At 39.9% G+C, this 19884-nt stretch overlaps 1 protein-coding gene across 1 annotated transcript in view; it reads right to left on the reverse strand.

Moving 5' to 3' along the window:
• Positions 1–19884, reverse strand: part of AGBL1 (AGBL carboxypeptidase 1) — a 272002-nt gene that overhangs the window by 125494 nt on the left and 126624 nt on the right. Inside the window, exons 19-20 of the mRNA XM_039557990.1 lie at positions 8253–8382; positions 3507–3638 (exon numbers count right to left, since the gene is read on the reverse strand). Coding sequence (XP_039413924.1) covers positions 3507–3638; positions 8253–8382 — 262 coding nt within the window. The remainder of the gene's footprint in view (positions 1–3506; positions 3639–8252; positions 8383–19884) is intronic.

Raw genomic sequence — 19884 nt, forward strand, 5'->3', positions numbered from 1 at the left:
TGTCTGAAGCTGGTACAGAGCAGAGAAAGAGGATGTGTTTTCTCAAAGAAGGTCACACATAACTATGTGAAAATAAAGCTCAGCATTTAACTAACTTGCATCGTAAAACAAACCAAAATATTCTCTTCCAAGTCCAAACAATGTGTTTCATATAGTTCACTTAAAGAATCACAATAAAACGTAATAATAAAACCAGCAAATATCACATCTTAGCCCTGAGTGATTTTCTTACTCTCAAAATCATATTTCCCTACAAAGTCTATAAACACGCCTGAAGTATCAAATATTCCATCAGTACAGAGGCAACAATTACTTAGTCATTACAGAGGGCTAAATGTGCTATTTTTACACTCTATAAAAACAGATAACCGCTACATAGAGCACGCCTAGTGCTAATGAATAGACTGGACTGTTGGGTACTGTATATACACATACACATGCATGTGGGCTATGTCTGTGTGTGCCTGAACTTCAGTGCTGCTACACCAACCACAACACGTGCCAAAACACCATTTGATCCACCTAGGGGAGACCAAGCAAAATTAAAACATTCATTATTTGTTTTATGACAGCTTTCTTAAAGCACCTGAACCAAATGGAATCCTACAGAAGGAGTTCCAACATATTGCTAGTGGCATTTACCCTTGAATTTCATTCAGTCTGGGTAGTGAAAACCAACCAGCTAATTTCACTTTCCAATAACCACCAGTTTCACCAGTTCTGAGGAACTGTAGTTCTATTCTTTCAGGCTTTACTTCACATCACTCTATGTGAATGTTTGGTTTGAAAGTGACTGAATAATGTCTTTTCCTTAAACACACTCGATATGAGTGATACATATTCGGTCTAAATTATTTTGCAGTATCTCTTGTAAACTAGTTAACCGTACATATCTTTCATTTATACATATTTCATTTTTCAGTATATTTTGGCTGCAGTCATCACTGGTCCCCTCCAGTTCCATAAAAGGTCCATTTTTCAGATGAAAAAACTGAGGTAGAGAAAACTGGAACAAAGCAAAAAATTTCACTTTAAATCTGAGACCACCTCAAGCCTCGCTCTTAAGCCAAGATCTCCAGTGTGTTACTGAGAACTGCAGCACTCTCTTTCCTGTGGGCACACTGAACAGAGAAACCTTGAAAATTCACTTCTTGCCTTTGACAAAGCATCCAGCATTTCTGCACTGACTTCAGGCTGCCACTTGCTGCACAAAGATCACAAAATTTTATAGTTTCATGCACAGCTTCCAGGTTCTCCTGAGTTTTGACTAAGCAGGAAGTAAAAAAAAAAAAGCAGCGGAGCCATACAGCTCAGGTGTTTATAAGCCTCAGCACAACCATGAGACCCAGTTAAACTGTATGTGAACTCCATGTACCCTTATCTGAACCCACACCCAAAATTTTGTAAACTTATCACATCAAATACAATAATCAGAACCCTAATCCACTTTAGCTTTTTAAAGAAATTCAAATTACCTGCATAATCAATCTTTTAATTAAATAAAAATACTGGCAGATAACAGTAATGTCTCTGTACACAGGACTCATTTAGAAGCATTAGCAAACCCGAATTTAATATTCTTTTCATTTTACCTGCATTCACTGAATTTCACATTAATGGCTCTTTCTTCTCTATTGATTCTTCTCATTAATTATCTTTCAATAGTATATTTTGCATGCAAACACATCCCTTTAAAGGAGGCTTTTATGATAGTGCAGCAGTGTGACTGTGTTCCATGTCTCTCACACGTCTGGATTTATCATGTGTGACAGCAAAGGAAGCTGCTCCACTCACACTGAACCCCATCCATAAACCTCCAATCCCATTTGAAAAGAATGGAATTTTATTTCTTTACTAATGTCCCTGCAGAGATTGCTGTCAAAGGAGCCTGGAATGTTTATCAAAAGGTTGGGATTACAATGCCAACACTGTGCAAGGCACCCAAGGCCACCAAATATTAAAGGCAAGGAGGACTCTGTACATTGCCAAGGGCTACAGCTGAATCTATAACGTATGAGGCAAAGGCTCTTCCAAAACCCATAATTTTCTTGAGGTATTTGGTTTCTGTTCCTGAGGAGGAAAATCAATCATGGAAGCCAGATTAATTCCCATTACCTGGAGGAGGCAGGAAAGAAACCTGTGCAAACAGTGCAAGGCAGCAGGTCTGAGGCAGGGCTGGGTATCTGCCGGTTTGCCATTGTAGATGTGTCCCACCACAGACCCAGTTTCCCCAGCCTAAACAGGGAGAGGGTGACCCATTGTCTGGACCTGCAGCAAGCGCTCACCTCCCATTTAGTGCAAAAGAAAGGATTTGAGCAGTAAAAACCTTTCTTATGGGCCACTGCAGAGTGTTCTTGGACAGCCTTGGAGCCTTTCTTCATTGCAGATTCAGGTCAGGCTCCAAACACTGACAGTAACATTTGAATTCTGTCTGTGCAGCAGCGAGCCCTCCTCTGCCTTCGCAAGCTCCTGGAATTCAAACACAGCCAAAGATGCCCTGGCTATGAGAACCCTCCCTGCTTTCCTCAAGAATCAATGTTTGCCCAGAGACCCCTCACAGACGATGCTGGAGCCCTCCAGTAAAGTTTCAGGGTGCAGCTCCATAAGATGAGCTTGGAAAACATGACAGTCTCATGGAAGGATAACGAGTATTTATGCTGAAGTAGCAAAAATTATACAGAGGCATAAACTGACAAAGACTTTTCAACCTCTTTCAGATTTGAGTGATCCAAGCTATAACTCTATAATCAGTTTAAGGCTACAATTAATGTTTTGTGAAATTAACATTTTTTAAGAGTAGAATTGGAGCTTATAAAATCTCTTTTTCCTGAAAAAGCTTGTTTAATAGGAAAACATAATTTAAACAGACACAAAAAAAAAGAGAGTTGAAAAGGAAATCCAAAGAACAGTTTGATGAACAAGAAATTTCCATGAAGCAGAAATAAAATAGAATTTAGAATTTGTTCAAATTAAAAAAAAAATTCCTAGGTATGACACCAAATGCTTGCTCTAGAGATTGGTTCACTATGTTACATTTGTTTGGCATCCACTCAATTATCTTGTGTTTTCAGTGGAACCAGGAGCATTTTGTGATGAAGAAATTCAATTGAGCAGAACTGTGGAACACCATTATTTTCTCAGTTAACATTACATAATTCCTATTTATTTTTGTATAATGGGAAGGGTAGTGAGGACAAAATTGTATGTATATTTAGAAATTATACACCACACAAAAATATGTCCGTCCTATTAGCCTGCAGCCAAATGTTATAGTGCATCATTTTATTAAAATGAAATAAATAGCAAATATACTGTCAGTAGATGGGTCCCTTATACCTGGTGCATGAGGATATTACATGTGACTAAACTCGCTGGACCATTATTCCTCTGGAGCAAGGAAATCTTGCACCCTATTGCAAAAATTTCTGAGGTGACCTTATCTTAAATATTTTGAATATGTAAGCACATACAGACTGGGAATTAAGGAAGGAACCAAGTGGACCTACCCTGTAGCCAACATCTTCCGTGACAACTGCTGTGTCAACCATGCAGCCTGCTTGCCACAACGTCTCTTTAATGCTGCAGCCATAGAGAAACACATTCTTTTTCTGGGAGTGCCCATGGTAGTCACAGAACACCTACAGAGAGGAAAAAATGAGGCAAAATCTTGAACATTGGAAAGGTTTCTTGGTTCATCATAATAAGCACTATTAGACTGTGGCAGGGAGGTGTCAATATTTTTTTTTAGGTGTCTTTGCAGAAGCTTAGACTCTGGGCCATGCCTTTGACCTGTGTCAGACTTCATTAGTCACTTGTATCTTGGTTTATTTATTTGGTCTGACATGATCTCAGGGGTCCAGAGTCAAGCCTAGTGCACTTCTGTCTGTAGCAGAAATAAACATGACACTTGTGCAAGAATCCATGGCAACTCAGGGACCTAAGGGTTCATGGGAACTCCTGATACCACAATGGAGCAATTTGTCAGGCTCTTTCTGCTTTTAAATTCCTAATTCCAGCTTTATCCTCATGAGATTTGAAATCTATGCCTTCCCAAGCGATTAATCATTGCTTTGTCATCTTTAACTTAAAAACCCATGCTACATAATTTTCAGGAAAATATAATTGTGCAATGGTATTGTCAGATCTTTGCACGAATTCCTGCAAGTCAAGCACAGAAAATGACCCCTATTCAAGGCAAATAACCTCATTCTACACTAATCTACCTGTCTATCCAATCCATCTCTCATGTCAGCTGTCATACAAACCAGGCACAAGGCACATTCCCAGTTTTAGAGGAAGTTTTGATTGCCTTTATAGGCAGATATTGATTCCCATGGAAATGAAAATCACAATTTAATGACCCAAGAGGTAAATATTGACCCAAGTCTAAGAGAATAATCAATCTCAGTGCCCTCTGAGATATGAAGTCAGTGTACACATGGCTGTTACATATATTCGCCATGTCTTAATCAGGAATGTTCAGGAATCTGTCAATTAAAATATAGGAATCTCTAAAGAGAAGGAATTATTTCATTTTAAACCAGCATTCACTATTGAGGAGAAAGGAGCACCAAGATTTCATTGAAACAGTTTTCCAGGACTTATTTGTTGGAGACAGATGAATAGGAAGGGGGAGAAAAATTATGGGTCCATGTAGAGATGGGGGAAAAATATGGGGTGAAAAAATAGGATCATAGAACCTTTCAGGTTGGAAAATGTCTCTAAAACCATCAGGTCCAACCGTTACCCAACACTGCCGCCACTAAACCCTGTCCACAAGTGCCACAAGTGCAGATCTTTTAAATACCTCCAAGGATGGCAACTCCACCACTGCTCTCTGCAGCCTGTGCCAATGCTTGATAACCCTTCAGAGAAGAAATTTCTTGTTCATATCCAATCTAAACCTCCGCTGGCACAACTTGAGGCCATTTCCTCTTGTCCTGTCAATTCCTGCTTGGGAGGAGAGTCTGACATCCACTCACTGTCGGCTCAGGGATCCAGCCTGTCCAGGTCCCTCTGCAGAGCCTTCCTACCCTCCTGCAGATCAACACTCCCACCCATATTCTTACCTAAATACATACATGAAAAGGGAGAAACAGATGGAGAACATGAGCTTCTTCCACCAACTCTTAGGGCAAGACTTACCCTAGCTTGCTTATTTACCAGCTCTACAGTAACTAAGTTTAGCTGCAGCATGTCAGGGAGTTTATTTATCTGGGATCCGAGCACGTACACTCTCCCAGCTCCTCTGACAGTGCCGTACTGGAGAGGCTGAGGCACACATAATAACCAGTCAGATGGACAATTATACACATCCCAGAACTTGCATGCTGCTGCTTCCTTTGTTTTCTGTCTTGTAAGCTTCCCTTCCCATACCACCACTCATCTCCAGATCTTTTTGTGGGGCTGGGGGCCTGCAGGTTCCACACCTGAAGCATGTGAACAGCCACCTACCCAGCAACAACTCTGATCCACGCACAATTATCCTGGAATGCCTCCTTCCAAAGAGCTGCATTTATTAATTCTCTTAACGACACATTTTTCCAGCTAGTGTTTCATCTAAGCTATCAGCAATACAGTCATAGCTTAGGTTAACCAGAGTTACCATCTAGGATGTATTTCTATGAATATCAAAGAGGATTTTACAGCTTTTGTCTCATTTCAAGGCAGAGAACTCAGCTCAATTGGGTATCAATTACCTTCCAATTTACAGAATTACAACACACAAAAACCAATATATTATCTGCCTAAAACATTATTTATCAGAAACCACACAGGGATGATCAGAGAGTGGGGCTGCCTGATCAGCAGCAGGTCTATAATTCTGCACCTCAAGAAACCTTAGTGACAGGTCTGGAATGAGACTTCTTTACTGGTAAATGATTACCAAGGCCAGGTTCTGTAATTTGGCAGCTGGTTCAGGCCATGGAATCTTTCACTGAGTGTCACTAGCTTCCACAGTAGAAGCGTCAGTGACACTGAAAACACTTTCATTCTATTTGCAAGTTGCATAGCACTACATTTTAATTAATTTGACTGGATACTGCAGTCACTCCCAATGTTTATACTCAATTATTCTCTATAGTACATCCTTCTGCCTGATTTTCACACGACAGGGTAGCTTATGTCTCACCATTCAGCCAAGGCTAAGAGATATCTTGGAGTCTGAGCACCCAAAACAGAATTCTTCCTGGGATATGTCTGGGCAAACACTGAGCAAACTTGGCATCTCCCAGTGCTTTTTCTCCAGCCTGTCCTTCCATATGGCTGGGACACTGAGACACACAAACCAGTCAGACTCCCAAGCTTGCACTCACTGGGATATGACTCAAAGACATGCACAATTTTTTAATCTATTTAAAGTTATTTATCAGCACTGATCATCCGAAAGGTAAGGACTGCCTTCTAGCTCAAAAACAACCCTCCCTATGAGTCACAGAACCAAGTACCTTTTAAAATAAAGGAAAAGCTATATATAAAGTGGAAAGCAAGAAAATCTGTTGGAAAACAGAATTTTTTGAAACTTCTTTTTTTTTTTCCATGTAAAGTCTTTTTTTTTTTCCCCTTAATAACATTGTGACAGGACATTAAATGCCAGTTTTGACATGCTTAAGGGTTTTTTCCTCTCAATGAGCACATCCTTGTGGGCCATGCTTGTTTCCAAGCTTGAAATAATGCCTTTGAGAGGCAGCAAACTCTGCTCACAGCCTTCTGGTCTATTGGAAGTTCTTTCCTCCTTTAGGGCATCCTGCTCTTCACTAGAGATGAGACTCTCAGCAACGTCCCAGCACATCCAGTCCCTTGGTCCCATTAGGGTTCCCACAGCCAAAAAGGGAAGCAAAAAAACCCCAGCACCTAACAGGATGTTTTTTTGTTAACTAAAGTGTTGAAGTGGGTTTTGGTTTGAAGGGCTGCTAAAGTTCTTTGCTTTTCTCCTTCAAGCAGCTTTTCATCACTTTAAAGAAAAGGTGTTTGCACATCCCTGGGATAAGTTAAACCAAATCAGTTCACAGAAATCATTTGGCTATCAGTGAATTTAGCTCCATGGGATCTTAGAGGTTAAAAGAAAACCCAACAAAACAAACAAACCTCCCCCCCACCCCAAGCTCTCTTCTGAAGGAGGGAAAAGGCATTTTTGATAATGTATAAACTAAAATCAATGCACTCTTCAAAGGCAAAGGAAAATCAGTTTATGAAGTCTGACATGCAGTCTGTGAGTGAGGGAGATGGTAGAATCAATAGTCTCCCTTCACTCAACAATGATGAAAACTTATACTGAGTGTTCAACTTTGTGCACCTGAATACGACAAGGAGGGTCGTGTACTAAAAGAGACCAGACAGCAAATTACAAGGTAGAGCAAGACTCATCCTACACTGCTCTGAACCAAAGGAAAATGTTGGTGACTCAATTTGCAACTCTGAGATGAGTTTCCACAATATTCCTCAGCCTACAGAGACAAATTTCAGGGCTGTCAGCTTAGACAAAAACCAAATTACTGCAAGAATTCTCCTAGAGAAGCTCACAGACATTTTCACCCTGTTTGGGGCTTTTCTCACCAAACCCAGAGGGACTCTGGTGCACTTGGACATTTCCTGCCTGCTGTAGCTATCCCCAACAAACCTGCCAGTCCGTGTATCCACACCTGTTTGTCACCATGTGAAGCTCCTTGTGGTTTTCCTCCTGAGGTCTCAGAACTATCTTTTCCTCCTGCTGGGTAACTAAGCAGATGGGATGGATCCCAGCCCTGTCCCAGTTGCAGCTTTGAGACGAGACCCATCTCATGAATTTATGGTAGCCCCAAAACCCAGTCCTTTTCTTCCCATCACCAAAGCAGCATGGAAGTTCACACCCTTTGAGGGCTGCTTCCTCTGTTTTTGTGATTGCATGGGCTTCAGCATAGCCCATTTAGACTAAATCTTTCTGGAATTTCTCCTAACGCTTCCATGAAGATAGCAATAACCTACTCATAATATTTAGCTTAGTTGGAGAACTTTGAGGATATAAAGAGCTTTAAGGAATTCATTTTCTCATCTTTATCCCTGGTATACAGGGATTCTGAAATTTGGAGTTGCTGGTTAGAAGATTCAAGAGGTAATAAATATTCAAGGCTTTCAAAACAATTCCATAAGATGAAAGCATAACGGCACGTGATGCTCCCAAATCACTCCAGCTCCGAAACAAGACTGTTCACACAAGTACAATAATCAATCCACTCACAGAATCCCGCAAAAAGAACCTGGAAGAGACTCACCAGAGGAGCCCGGCCGATGCTGCGCAGGTAATAGAGGAGACCTTTGGTGTGGTAAATTGTTGGATGCAGCTGGGAACTGGGTGTCAGCCACTGCCTGTTGAGATCATCCCCACTCAGTGAACAACGGTGGCTGAAATCAGAAAGCAACACATCACAAACTGCCAAAACAACAGCTGATTCCAAAGTGTTTCCAATCCTGGCAAGCCCTGGCACAAGGACGGGGAATGTCCATAGAACACAGATATAATGGTTTTATTATAACTCTGAGCTGGAATTAACCAATAATCCCTATTATATTTCACAGGTGATTATAGTATAAGAATTTTACAATTTCCTTTCCTTCTAAGGTTCACATAATTGCAGTCCTGCGCATAAATGTAGGTTTTCATTTAGCTAAGGAGGCACAAATCAAAAGACCATGTAGAAAAAGAGTCTTCAGAAATGTTCTAAATTCTGTGCTATGAATTCTCAAAACCCCCAGAGCAAACAAGCATGTACAACTTCTACTCATTCTAATTGAAGACAGGCACTCAAACCTCATTGACCAGTCTGAAATATGAATGTACTTAAATGAGATGAGCTGGGTGTCTCATTTAAGCTTCTCTACTCACTGGAAATGTCTCTATCTAAAGCCCATCACAGAAATCATGGTGCCTGCTAGAGCATTATGTAGAACAATTACCCAGCTTCACTGCAAAGGCTGGATAAAAAGCTAAGTGAGGATCCCAGATTTGCACTGAGGAAACGTTTCTCTTAGTTAGTTACAACATATTCTCTTACTGACTCAGTGATCAGTGGAAGATTGTGCAGGATATTTGACCATGTGGAGCAGTACAGCACTGTGCAATTTTGAAAAATTCAACTAATCTCCCTTGTTAGTGACTATGTAGATCAGAGCCTTACACTCTTCAAAGGATTTGCTGTAATTTGGTTGATAATTTTCAAATCACGGTGTGGTGATAAAATTCAGGAATCAGCCCTCCAGCGTATGAGATATTGTGGTAGGTCTTCATCATCTCCAAATTATCCACTAGAATGCTTCTGGTGGCACTGTACACTTGGGATGCTTCTTCTTCAAAAAAAAAATTAGAACATCCTAAATGTTGGATGAATTTCTAGCTGTGGAGCTGCATCCAGCTTCGCTGCACCAACCTCCTAGAGCAAATTAAAATATAAATGTACTCATAGAGATGGGTTCTGCCTTTGTATTGACAGAGGTTAGGGTCTGCTGCACGTGGCATCTTGAGCATTATCAATGCCTTGCCTAATGCTTGAAAAAAAAGGGTCAAAAAGGAGGAATGCTTTTTTTTTTTTTAGAGAGGTGGGAATAATGGAGAACTGGTTAAAAATGGAAGACAAAGAAATAATAAGATTCACTAAGAATTTTTTATACATCTTTAATGCAGAAAAGCAGTGTCTTTAATGGCATCTTGGGGTTTCTGGCAACACCACAAGATCCATTCCAAGTTTACTCTAGTTTCAGTTATCTGAATTCCCTTATTTCCTCATAATCCATAGTTCCCATGTTACTCATTCAGCAAATCAGAAAACACTAGCAATAGCTAACATTTGGGAAGTCAACAAATGCTGCTGGGAGGCTTCTGCCAAAAATTCTGCACGAAAACATGACAGTTTCTGTTGTGTTTCTTAAGGGCTCTTCAGATAAAGTTACCTTTAGGCTCACCTCCCCTGATCTTCAGGACAACAGCTGCTCAACTGAGATGAGCAGCTGTATTTCTGTCAAGAATTTGTGTGCTTACACAGTTTGCCTTCGATAGGTACAATACCACAGAGAAAGTCACTGAATTGCTTAAAGAAACTCATCTTTATCCAATGTGACCAGCAAAAAAAATAAAACCCAAACGCTTCCTTGAATAAGACTGTGATATCTTCCTCCATCACAACTGTACCAGGGAGCAAAACTAATTGAAAATAACAACAGAATTTTCATTCTGAAGGAAAGAATGATAGCTGTCCTTGAATTCCCATGCTTTAATTTGCTATCAAGAAGAAAAACCAGGAGGGAGTCTTGTTGTTTCTGACCCACAGAAATAGTTTTCAACAATGCCATAGGTCACCCCCCAAGCCGACTATTCCCCCCTTTCCTGTGGGAATCTGTATTAGTTTATGCCTACTCAAACCATCCACATTCCCCTCTGCTAAAATGCCTTAGTACACACCAGAAGAGTCCAGCATAAAGGGGAGTAGAAATAACAACAGCTGAAAATTGTTTCTAAAAGGACTCAGTGAATACAGAGACTAACATTAAACCACTACCAAATGCAATTTTTATTTTTCAGACTAAACTAAAAGCTTATAAAAATGTTCATTATCTCTTCAGTAATTATAAAGAAATCCCACGATCTGTCACATGAGAAAAACTCCTAATCAGGTCCATAATACAATTTACCAATTCTGTTGCTCTGACATAAACTGTGATTTTTTTCAGAGGTGACTATGACAAGACAATCCCCAGCTCTGCAGTCCACAGGTGCTGCTGTGCTTAGCAAGTTTAAAAAGTGCAATCCAACTCTAAAACAGTAATTTGAAAGTTCTTAAGAACTGTATGGAAAGAAGGTAACATCTCTGCATAAAAGCAAGAGCTAGGGGACAAAATTCAGCTTTGTCCCTTCAAAGATTAACATCTCTGCTCATTTAAACCTTTAAATATTAGCTCTCAGCTTGGCTGTATGCACAGCTCTTATGGAGATGCAGAATTTAAATTTAGTTACAAGAGGCTGATTTTTCCCACCCTGCTCTGTCCTTCCTTCATACTGCTAAAATCTGTTTACTTTTGAACATGACTGTTCCCTGCCAGTCCTGTTTCTCCTTATCCCTTCATTTCTTCTCTGTCTTTCCTGATAGTGATGACATGCATAGATAATGGTTTTGCCTGTTATGCTCTGCAGCCAAGGGTGAAGGTAAAATATTAAGCTGATTTCAAGTGCTGATAGCAAATAAAGGGGCTGGAGACCTGAGACTGGCTTTGAATGTTTGGCAGGATTTAATGAAATTCACTACACAAATCAAAGGCATTTCTTACAACACATTTCCAAGCTATTGTATTTCCTTTAAACGCTTTACATGTCTTTTCTCCTTTGCAGCACTAGCAAGACTACAAAAACAATTTCCAGAAAGAATTCCAATTTAAAAACCCCCACTTCTTTGTCTCTATACAAAGTACCTGTAATTCTGATAATTGTTACGTATCTTCAACCCAAGTGCATTACCCAGAGATATCCAAAATAGTTAAACTGAGTTTCTCTTGTTCACAAATCTGATCTGTTGTAGTCCTGCCCTCTCTACTATTAAACAGCCAGGACATCCTTGTCTTTGAGGGCAAAGTAACCTCAGATACGACACAAAACTCTGCACAAGCCATGTGTATGGATGGAGAGATCCTACCCAGTCCTAACCTGAGGCTTTATAAGTTAAATGGAACCTTTCAGTTGACTGCAGTGAGCCTGTGTCCCACAAAGGTACAAAAATGGCAGGGGATGAGAAACACTGGAAAAACAAAACTGAACAGGATTGCATAGTAAAGAGATTGAGGATAAGAATAATACACAAGATATTAGACAAGAAAGAGTGAAATGGAGAGAGAGAAAAGTCACTTTTTAAAGAAAATATGTTGCTGTGCTTGGAAGATAAAATGTTTCCCAGTTGCCTGTCCATAACAGATAAAAGGAAAGACAGGAGCCATCATATTGAATGAATGATGTCAGAACTGATAATAACAGCACCTGGGGCACAGGGAAATATAAAATCTAAAGGGATGTATCATGTTTGATATGTAGACAGGAGAATCACCATTCACTGTGCATCTTAAAAGCAGACAGCAGTACCAGTGCAGGATGAGAGTATCTGTATAAAAGGCAGCAGGCACAAGTAAACATCAGGATGCCATTGAGCAGCATGAGGCAGCTTCAACCAGACACAGCATGCTGGACTTTATAAATAACAGCAGCCTAGGATGAAAGCTGAAACATTTGTATTAAGGTGTTTTGGTCCTCTCAATCAGAAAACTCAGAGCAACATGAAGGAAAAAATAAGATGGATAGAAAATCCTTTATTTCTTTTAATTTTAAATTTTTCCAGAGATCAAGACTTGTTGATGTGAGGAAGCAGCAGCAACAGCAAAGCCCTCCTTCATATTTTAATGGAGGGTGTCAGAAATATAACCATTATTTTCTGTCTTTGACTCTGGCCTTGTTCAAGTCCATGTGCTGTAACCATAACGGCTACATTGCATCCTGGTATGACCCTGTGATGCCAATGATTATTCCAGAAATGGAATATCACCAGAATAATGCAAATTTTGGAGGCTTTACAATGAAACAGTTCTCATCAGCACTACTGCAGTCAACAATTCACTGCCCATCCTTCTCTTTCCTTCTGACTGCAACATGAATGCTAAAATGTGTATAACAAAACCAGGCTCAAGAGCAGTTTGCCTTCCCAGCATAACCAAAACAGCTGGGAGTCCAGGAGCTACAATCCCTATTCCATCTCTCTTTTCTTCAGGCGTGTATTTCATTCCTAAGACACAATCATACTCCCCTCCTTTCTTATGCATGACCTACTGCAATGTTAATTGTCTTCCAACCTCATTAGCACCACATCTTACTACCAAACCTCTTTTTATCAAGATTAAAGACCACAGTTAGCATTGGAGTGCCAAGGCAAGATGGCACTGTTTAACTAGATGATAACAAACAAGGCCAAAAAGTCAGCTTCTCCTAAGACACCCCCATAAAGTACCAAACAATGATGTTTTTTCAACTGCACTGTGAAATGCTGCCTATTCATTTTATCACCAGGCCTTTAAGAGGAAGTTTTTTATTACTTTCTTCTCTTTTTTTTTAATGGCACCTCACACACACACAGGGCCAGACCCATGTCCTGAGTGACACTTTTGCTACCTGGGTGCCAACCAATTTAAGGGTGCCACTGAAAGGACCAGTCTCATTTCAGCCCATAGCTGCTGCACCACCTTCCCCTCCCAGCACTGACTGATGAATCCATGATGCACAATGCTTCCTCTTGGGCAAATGCTATCCTGAAGTATCACTCTGCCAGTTTTTTCTTGCCTCCCTACAGCTGAGCACTGATACTAATTAGCGTAATGAGCCTTCAGCGTTTCACTCGCTGCATCCGACTGATTTTGTCGCAACGGACAATTCCTTGCTTCCCAAGATAAATGATGCAATCTGTACTCTTCCTGCTCCGTGCATGTACCATATCTCTATCCTTGCTCAGCTGCCTCTGATAGAAGAGCTCCTTGTCTCTCTGTGGACACATTTCATTAAGTCACACTTGGTCACAAATCACTTGGAGATGCAGAACGAGATCTGCCTCGCCCCAGCTAATGCTGCCAATGTCATAATCAAATAAGACAAGGAGTTCACCTGATCTGCTGAAAAGGTGAGCAAACAGCATTGTCAAGGAGGAGCCACCCTCCCTCCCCGTTCCACACCAAAGGATGCCCAGCTCATTTCTATTTCTTCTATCTGTAGTAGCAGTAATCGTTAAATACCAGATTGTTCATTCACCTGCAGCTGCCCACACTTGGCACTGTCTACGAGAAAAATTCAAGTAACAAAAGTTTTGAGGTATCTTATGAAGGAGCAAATAAAAATTGGGTCCTTGCCCATGACATGGGGTCATTTCAAGAGTCTCTTCTGAGGATCTTCAAATACTCTATATATCATTCATTTAAAAAAGCCTTAGAACAACATTCTTAGCCACTGGTTTTGGGTGAAAATGTCAATTTTCAGTTGTATCGACTTTTTGCAGAAAATGTTAACTTTTCCTCATCAATCCAACACCTGCTCCCTTCAAAACTGAATTTTTTTTGTCAAAACCTCAAATTGTACTATCCAAAACACCTGAACTGGTTAAGAGAGATGTCTCAGAAAACACGAATTTGAGGTTTCTCGGGCACCTCTCTTTCAGAGCATCTCCTTGAGGGGGGCACATTTTCCCTAAATGCAACACCAAGACTCCGTGGCAGCAACTCAGTGGGATGCAAAAACATAATGCAACATGGGAGTTGTCGTTTGGCTGGAAGAGCCTGGGCAAGGGCAGCCAAACAACTCCCAGACAGCACCGTGATGACACTTCCAAATGGAAGTACTGTTTTTAAATGGGAAGATTTGGCTCCAGTTTTGATTATGCATTATTCATAGAAAAGCTTAAGCTTTCCACGGGGAGGGGGTGAATAAACAAAAGAATCCTGAAAAACATTTTCCCAAACAGCCCCACTTACATCCTCCTACAAGAGATGCAAGCAAATCCTAATTTTGCAGGCAGGGATATCGAGAAGTGAAGCCACTCGTGCAACAAAGCAGTAAATCAATGAAAAACTAGGAATAGAACCTGACAGCTGATGAAAGCATATCACATTAACTAAAACTTTACTTTTAAATTTATGTCCTTTAGCCTGTTTCAAATTCCTGTATCCTGACTTTCTTATTTTAAATGTGGCTTGTATCCATAGAGCTGAAGAGGATTCTTAACTGACTTAAGCTAATTGCTCACATATGGGTTGCATTGAATTAACTGAGTAGATTTAAAAATCTGTTAGTTAAATCAGTGCAATCTCTGCATATAAACAAGCACTAAGAATTGCAATTTGCAGATGATTGTTCTAAAACTTAAAGCAAAACAAACAATGCAGAAGGACAAAGCTTGGCATCATAGAATAAGTGATAATCACAAGCAAGGGTTTTGTGAAGGCCCAGAAAAAAAAAAAAAAAAGAATATATTCCACTGACTTCAGATCTCCAACAGTTTTTTCTAGAACCCATCCTTAGCCAGGTAGTCCAGGAGGTAGCACCCTGGCACCTGCACAGCTTTGTGTGGCCATCAGGCTTGTTTTAGCCAGCTGACACCTCATAACAAAGCAGGACAGTGACCTCAGCTGGCAAGGAAGAAAGAAAAAAGGAAAAAATAGAAAGAAGCCAAGAAGACCTCAGAGAGATGAAGGTGAGGGAGACTGAAGCCACTCCTCCTCATCTTAGGTGCAATATGTCCCGTTCTCCATCACCTCAGCCATCTTCAATAAAAACAGGCAGCAGGGATAAGTCTGTGCAAGGCACACCTGCAGGACAATGAGGTGCTGGTGTTCCAAAATAAGATGCTTTTGAGCACATATATTTTTGGCCCTGTAGGAGGCTGAAAGGTTGTTCTGCCAAACTTCTTGTGTTGATTTCTGAAGAGAGGTTAATAATAAACTTTACAAAAAAAATATTTAAAACACGGCTGGTCTAGATTAGGCAGTGTTGGTTGTCCCCTGTAATGCTAAGTAGGCTCACATATTAATCCTTCAGTATTAAACCCCATTGGTCAAAAATGATGCTGTTTTTCTTCTCTAAGAAAGATTTAGCACAGGATGGGTTTACTGTGTGACCAAGTCGTTCATTTCAGTGTAGGAGCACAAAAAGGGACCTCAATGCACAAGAGGCTGCTGTGATTTATGGTGGAATTGGCCACAGGCTGACATAATTCCTCCATTAGTAAATTATAGATCTGAAAAAGCAGAATTAACTGAAATATGCTGATTTTTAGCTTACAAAATAACACAAACCCAAGTGCAAAGCTTGCTAACTCTTTCTTTTGCAAGGCAGTAGTGGGCTGGCTAAGGAAGATAACACTGGATTGTGTTTCTGGCTCATCCTAGAAGGATTTCCTCTTTTTCTCCCATCCTCACTGGACCTTTTTTCCCAGTTGTTGTAAACTCAAGAGGATTATGAAGACATTACAGCTATATCTTCACCAGCATCAGAAATTCCCACTATAGGGGGCTGTAGCTTTATGGGACTTCACCTCTACTAACCTCACAGGCTACCTGCACAGCAAATATCATCTCTCTGCAATGTAGTAATATTTCCTCACAGGCTACTCCACAATGAGACATATGAATCCAGGCTTTTTGTATTTCTCCTTCGTGACATGGGATTTCTAACTCTGCCTGTGAATTCCACTGAGGACCCAGGAGTTCCTATAAAAACACTGTTTGCTTTCTTTGCAATAAATGTTCCCCTCGGTGCAGATGAACAATATTTATGGATCAGACCCATTTGCAATCCAGCTTCCATTTGAAAGCAGACAAGCTGGAAATAGATGATCTTTAAGGTCCTTTCCAACCCAAGCCATTCTATGAAAACAGGAAAAAAACCCCAAAACAACCAACAACATACACCACACCGAAAAAATCAACCTCCCCAAAAAGCTGATGAAAACACCTCCTTTTATTTTTCTGTTATACATTCCACTTGCCTTTGGAAGGATGTGGTTATTTTCCATTTTACCAGACCTTGAATTCTTTCTTTGCCAGCACACAGTATCTTCCTTGTAGATGTCCTACTCTCACATAATACTGCTCTCCAGTGTTGTGAACTCTTGGCTAACCCTGTGCCTGATTCCCTCACGTATTACTGGAAACCACTAAGGCTTTGAGAGACTTGAGCAGAGAGCTAAAAATAGCATCACTACCATAACTGGACACTACTTCTTGCAATAGGTAGAAAGTGATGCATAGCAAGTGCTTTAATAAGTCCTTGCAGTTACTGAAAAAAATTTAAACAATAGTAATAATAATAAAAAAAAATAAACAAAAACCAAATACTCTCTTGTGGACCTTCCTGCTCAAAAATGTGTCTACCATCTCTCCTTCTACATCCTTTCTGTAAATGTCTCAGGAAAAGAGGAGCAGAGGAAGGATTGATTTCCTCCAGTGCCCAGGTAAAGGAAATAATGTGTTTTAGGAATGCCAGACAAATGATGGATTCGAATTGTCCCTGCATGAAATCTGGCAGCTACCAAGGCCACACCTCCAGCCTGCAAACAACAAAGTGTTACCAATAAAGAATCCATTCACCAGGGTGGGCTTGCAAGCAATAATTATTGAATTATTGAATGATAATGACGAGGAGACACAAAGAGATAACAGCTCAGCATCTGGAATTCTCTGCAAAACAAATTCAGCCCTCTGCTAGCATCGGTCTAACCCTTCAGTGCATCCTCAAACATCAGGCAACAGCCACTGCAGAGTGCTGGAAGGGCATGTGAGAGACTGAGCTGCAGTGACCAGAGCTGTCCCAGAGAAGAAAAGCAGTTCAGGGTTAGGTGTGTAGATGCACTAAACTCTCCTTTATTTGTTTACTTTCCCCCATGCACATGCACTGCGAGCCTTCAAACCTCAGCTGAATCCTAATTCTGATACTAAAAAAACCACAACAAACTGCACTTACATAACTGCTCATCTAAGCATGGTGTCTCTGGGCACTTCAAAACAGTAAAGTTAAACGAAGCATTCAATACACACTTATTAAAATAAAGTATCCACTAGAGAAACCTGATGGGCTTGCAGAGCACTGCAAAACAGTCAGGGAAAAAAAAATTTAAATATACACATATTACAAGCAGTAGCAGACAGAATTCCTGTCAGAGGAAAAAGAAAAAAAAAAACAAATTTTCCAGAAAGCTTCACAAGCCCTAGCAAGACTTGGACAAAGTTTTAAGAGAGCTCATTTAAGTGCTAAGTAAAGCTGGCACTGAGAATTCAGGATGCACAGAAAGATTTAAAATTCCTAAGAGGTGCTATCACAATCTCAGGGGAGCTGAGAGGCTTGCAATGGGTACCTTGCTGAACATATTAACAGTCCAAGTCTTGCTGGAAGTTTCTAGTGAAGAAAAACTAGGGCACTAGATGGGAACAAATGCATGGAAGTGGTTCATATATACTCATGTGAGCAAAAAATCTAAGCTGCTTTTGCATAGCAATTGACAAATTTTAATTGGGGACTAGTACGATCAAAAAATTCCCTCTTGAAACAGATTTGTAAAGTGAAGTTACTTGAATACTGAAATAAATGACCTGATTTTTCAAAATATGGAGCTATTCATCATAGCCTATTGAAGTTCAATAGAGTTGCAAGCACTCAGCATCTTCCAAAGTCAGGAAATTCTTAACTAGCTTCCTGAAAAAAAAAAAAAAAATGGATTGGGTCAACTAATTTATGGTACTTAGCATTCATTTTTAACTCTCTCCTTAATATGAATCAGGAAGCTTGAAGCCTCAGAAGATATCAGCAGTATTCCAGAATGGAGGATACAGTGCTTTATCCAAATATTTTGGGCTTTTTCCCCTTAGCTCTTCCCTGCCAACCCCTCCACACACTCATTTTTAATGCAACATACTAGAAGAATCATCTTTTAAAGGGGTACAAATTGTGTATAATGTTTATATTGAATGTATGGGGACTGACGGATAATCATGACAACAGCCATGAAGAAAATTGGTGATCAGCCTCTCATTTTGGTAGAAAAATGTTTAAAAATCTTTCAGATAAGTGGCACTGCCCCTTTTCAGTGAGTTAAGAATATCAGGTCCTGATCAAAAATTGAAATATTTCATTGGAAAGTAAATGACAAAGTACCAGGCTGACAGAGCCCCTTATTTAGACAAGGAGAAAAGGAAAAGAGAAGAGAGCTGTAGTGCAACCTCTATATCACTTACTGTAAGACAGAGAGAAGGGCAATCTACAGCTATAGCTCTCTCTCTTAGAAGACCCATGGATAAAAATTGACACAGTGTCACTAAAAGCAATTTATATCTCCTGGCTGATGCAACTCAGAACAGCCAAATGCACTCAGCAACCAAAGAACAGTCCCATGCTGTTTATAGAAATCAGCAAACGAGGGCTACAGTTTTTGTCTGCCTATAAGAACACTCATTTTAATCTCCTTATAGAGAAAAATATTTTGCATATCTATGTAGAAGAGCTGAACACATTTTACCTGTTAATACACATTTAGGCTCAACAAGTGGATGACAGCACTGCTGTACTGCACTTACAGAGCAGCACAACATTTGCCTCTAAGGAGAAACAGTGCTAAGATCCAGCTTGGAACCAAGAGGTTTTCAAAACTCTTTGCCAAAAAAGACAATATTCTGTCACTGCTAGGAAACTTCAGGATATTGTTTTCCATGCAGATGTAACTATAGTGTCTCTCTCAGTAGACTCACATTAAAAAAATAGAGGAATAAAATATTCTCAATTTCAAGATGGTGCTTGCTTAATAAAATTTCCTCAATTTCAAGTGTGGTGCTTGCTTAAAATACCAACAAAAGGCTAACAAAGTCTCTAGAATAATTCTGATTATACCCAATAGTGTTTTTCTTTTTTTAATTTCTTCAGGATTCCTTGTTCTTTGAGCTAATTCTACCACTCAGAACCAAAAGAGAATAAAGACTCAGCTGCATAGCATTTAGTCAATACAGATAAGCTCACAGAAATATCCCCTACAAAAATCAATGTGCATATTCAAGCAGGCCATTCTGATCAGGTGGAATAAAGGTTGCACAAGGTTGCCAATTATTTTGGCTTCTCTTGTATTTTTAGAATATTTATAAGCAAGGGAAGTCACTTGCTGCCTACAAGATAGGATCTAGCTAAAATTTTGACCACTGTTCTGCCCTTCTTGATCAGCTTCTTTCCAATAACATTGTGTAATTAATAATGCTATATAGTGCTGTATGATGCTCAATAGCTGTAATTTTTGTTTAGGTATAACAATGTTTATAACCAGAGAAAAATATAAATAGTTTTCCAAAAAGTTGATTTTT

This window comes from Corvus cornix, chromosome 10 (genome assembly GCF_000738735.6).
Source record: "Corvus cornix cornix isolate S_Up_H32 chromosome 10, ASM73873v5, whole genome shotgun sequence".
Taxonomy (NCBI): domain Eukaryota; kingdom Metazoa; phylum Chordata; class Aves; order Passeriformes; family Corvidae; genus Corvus; species Corvus cornix.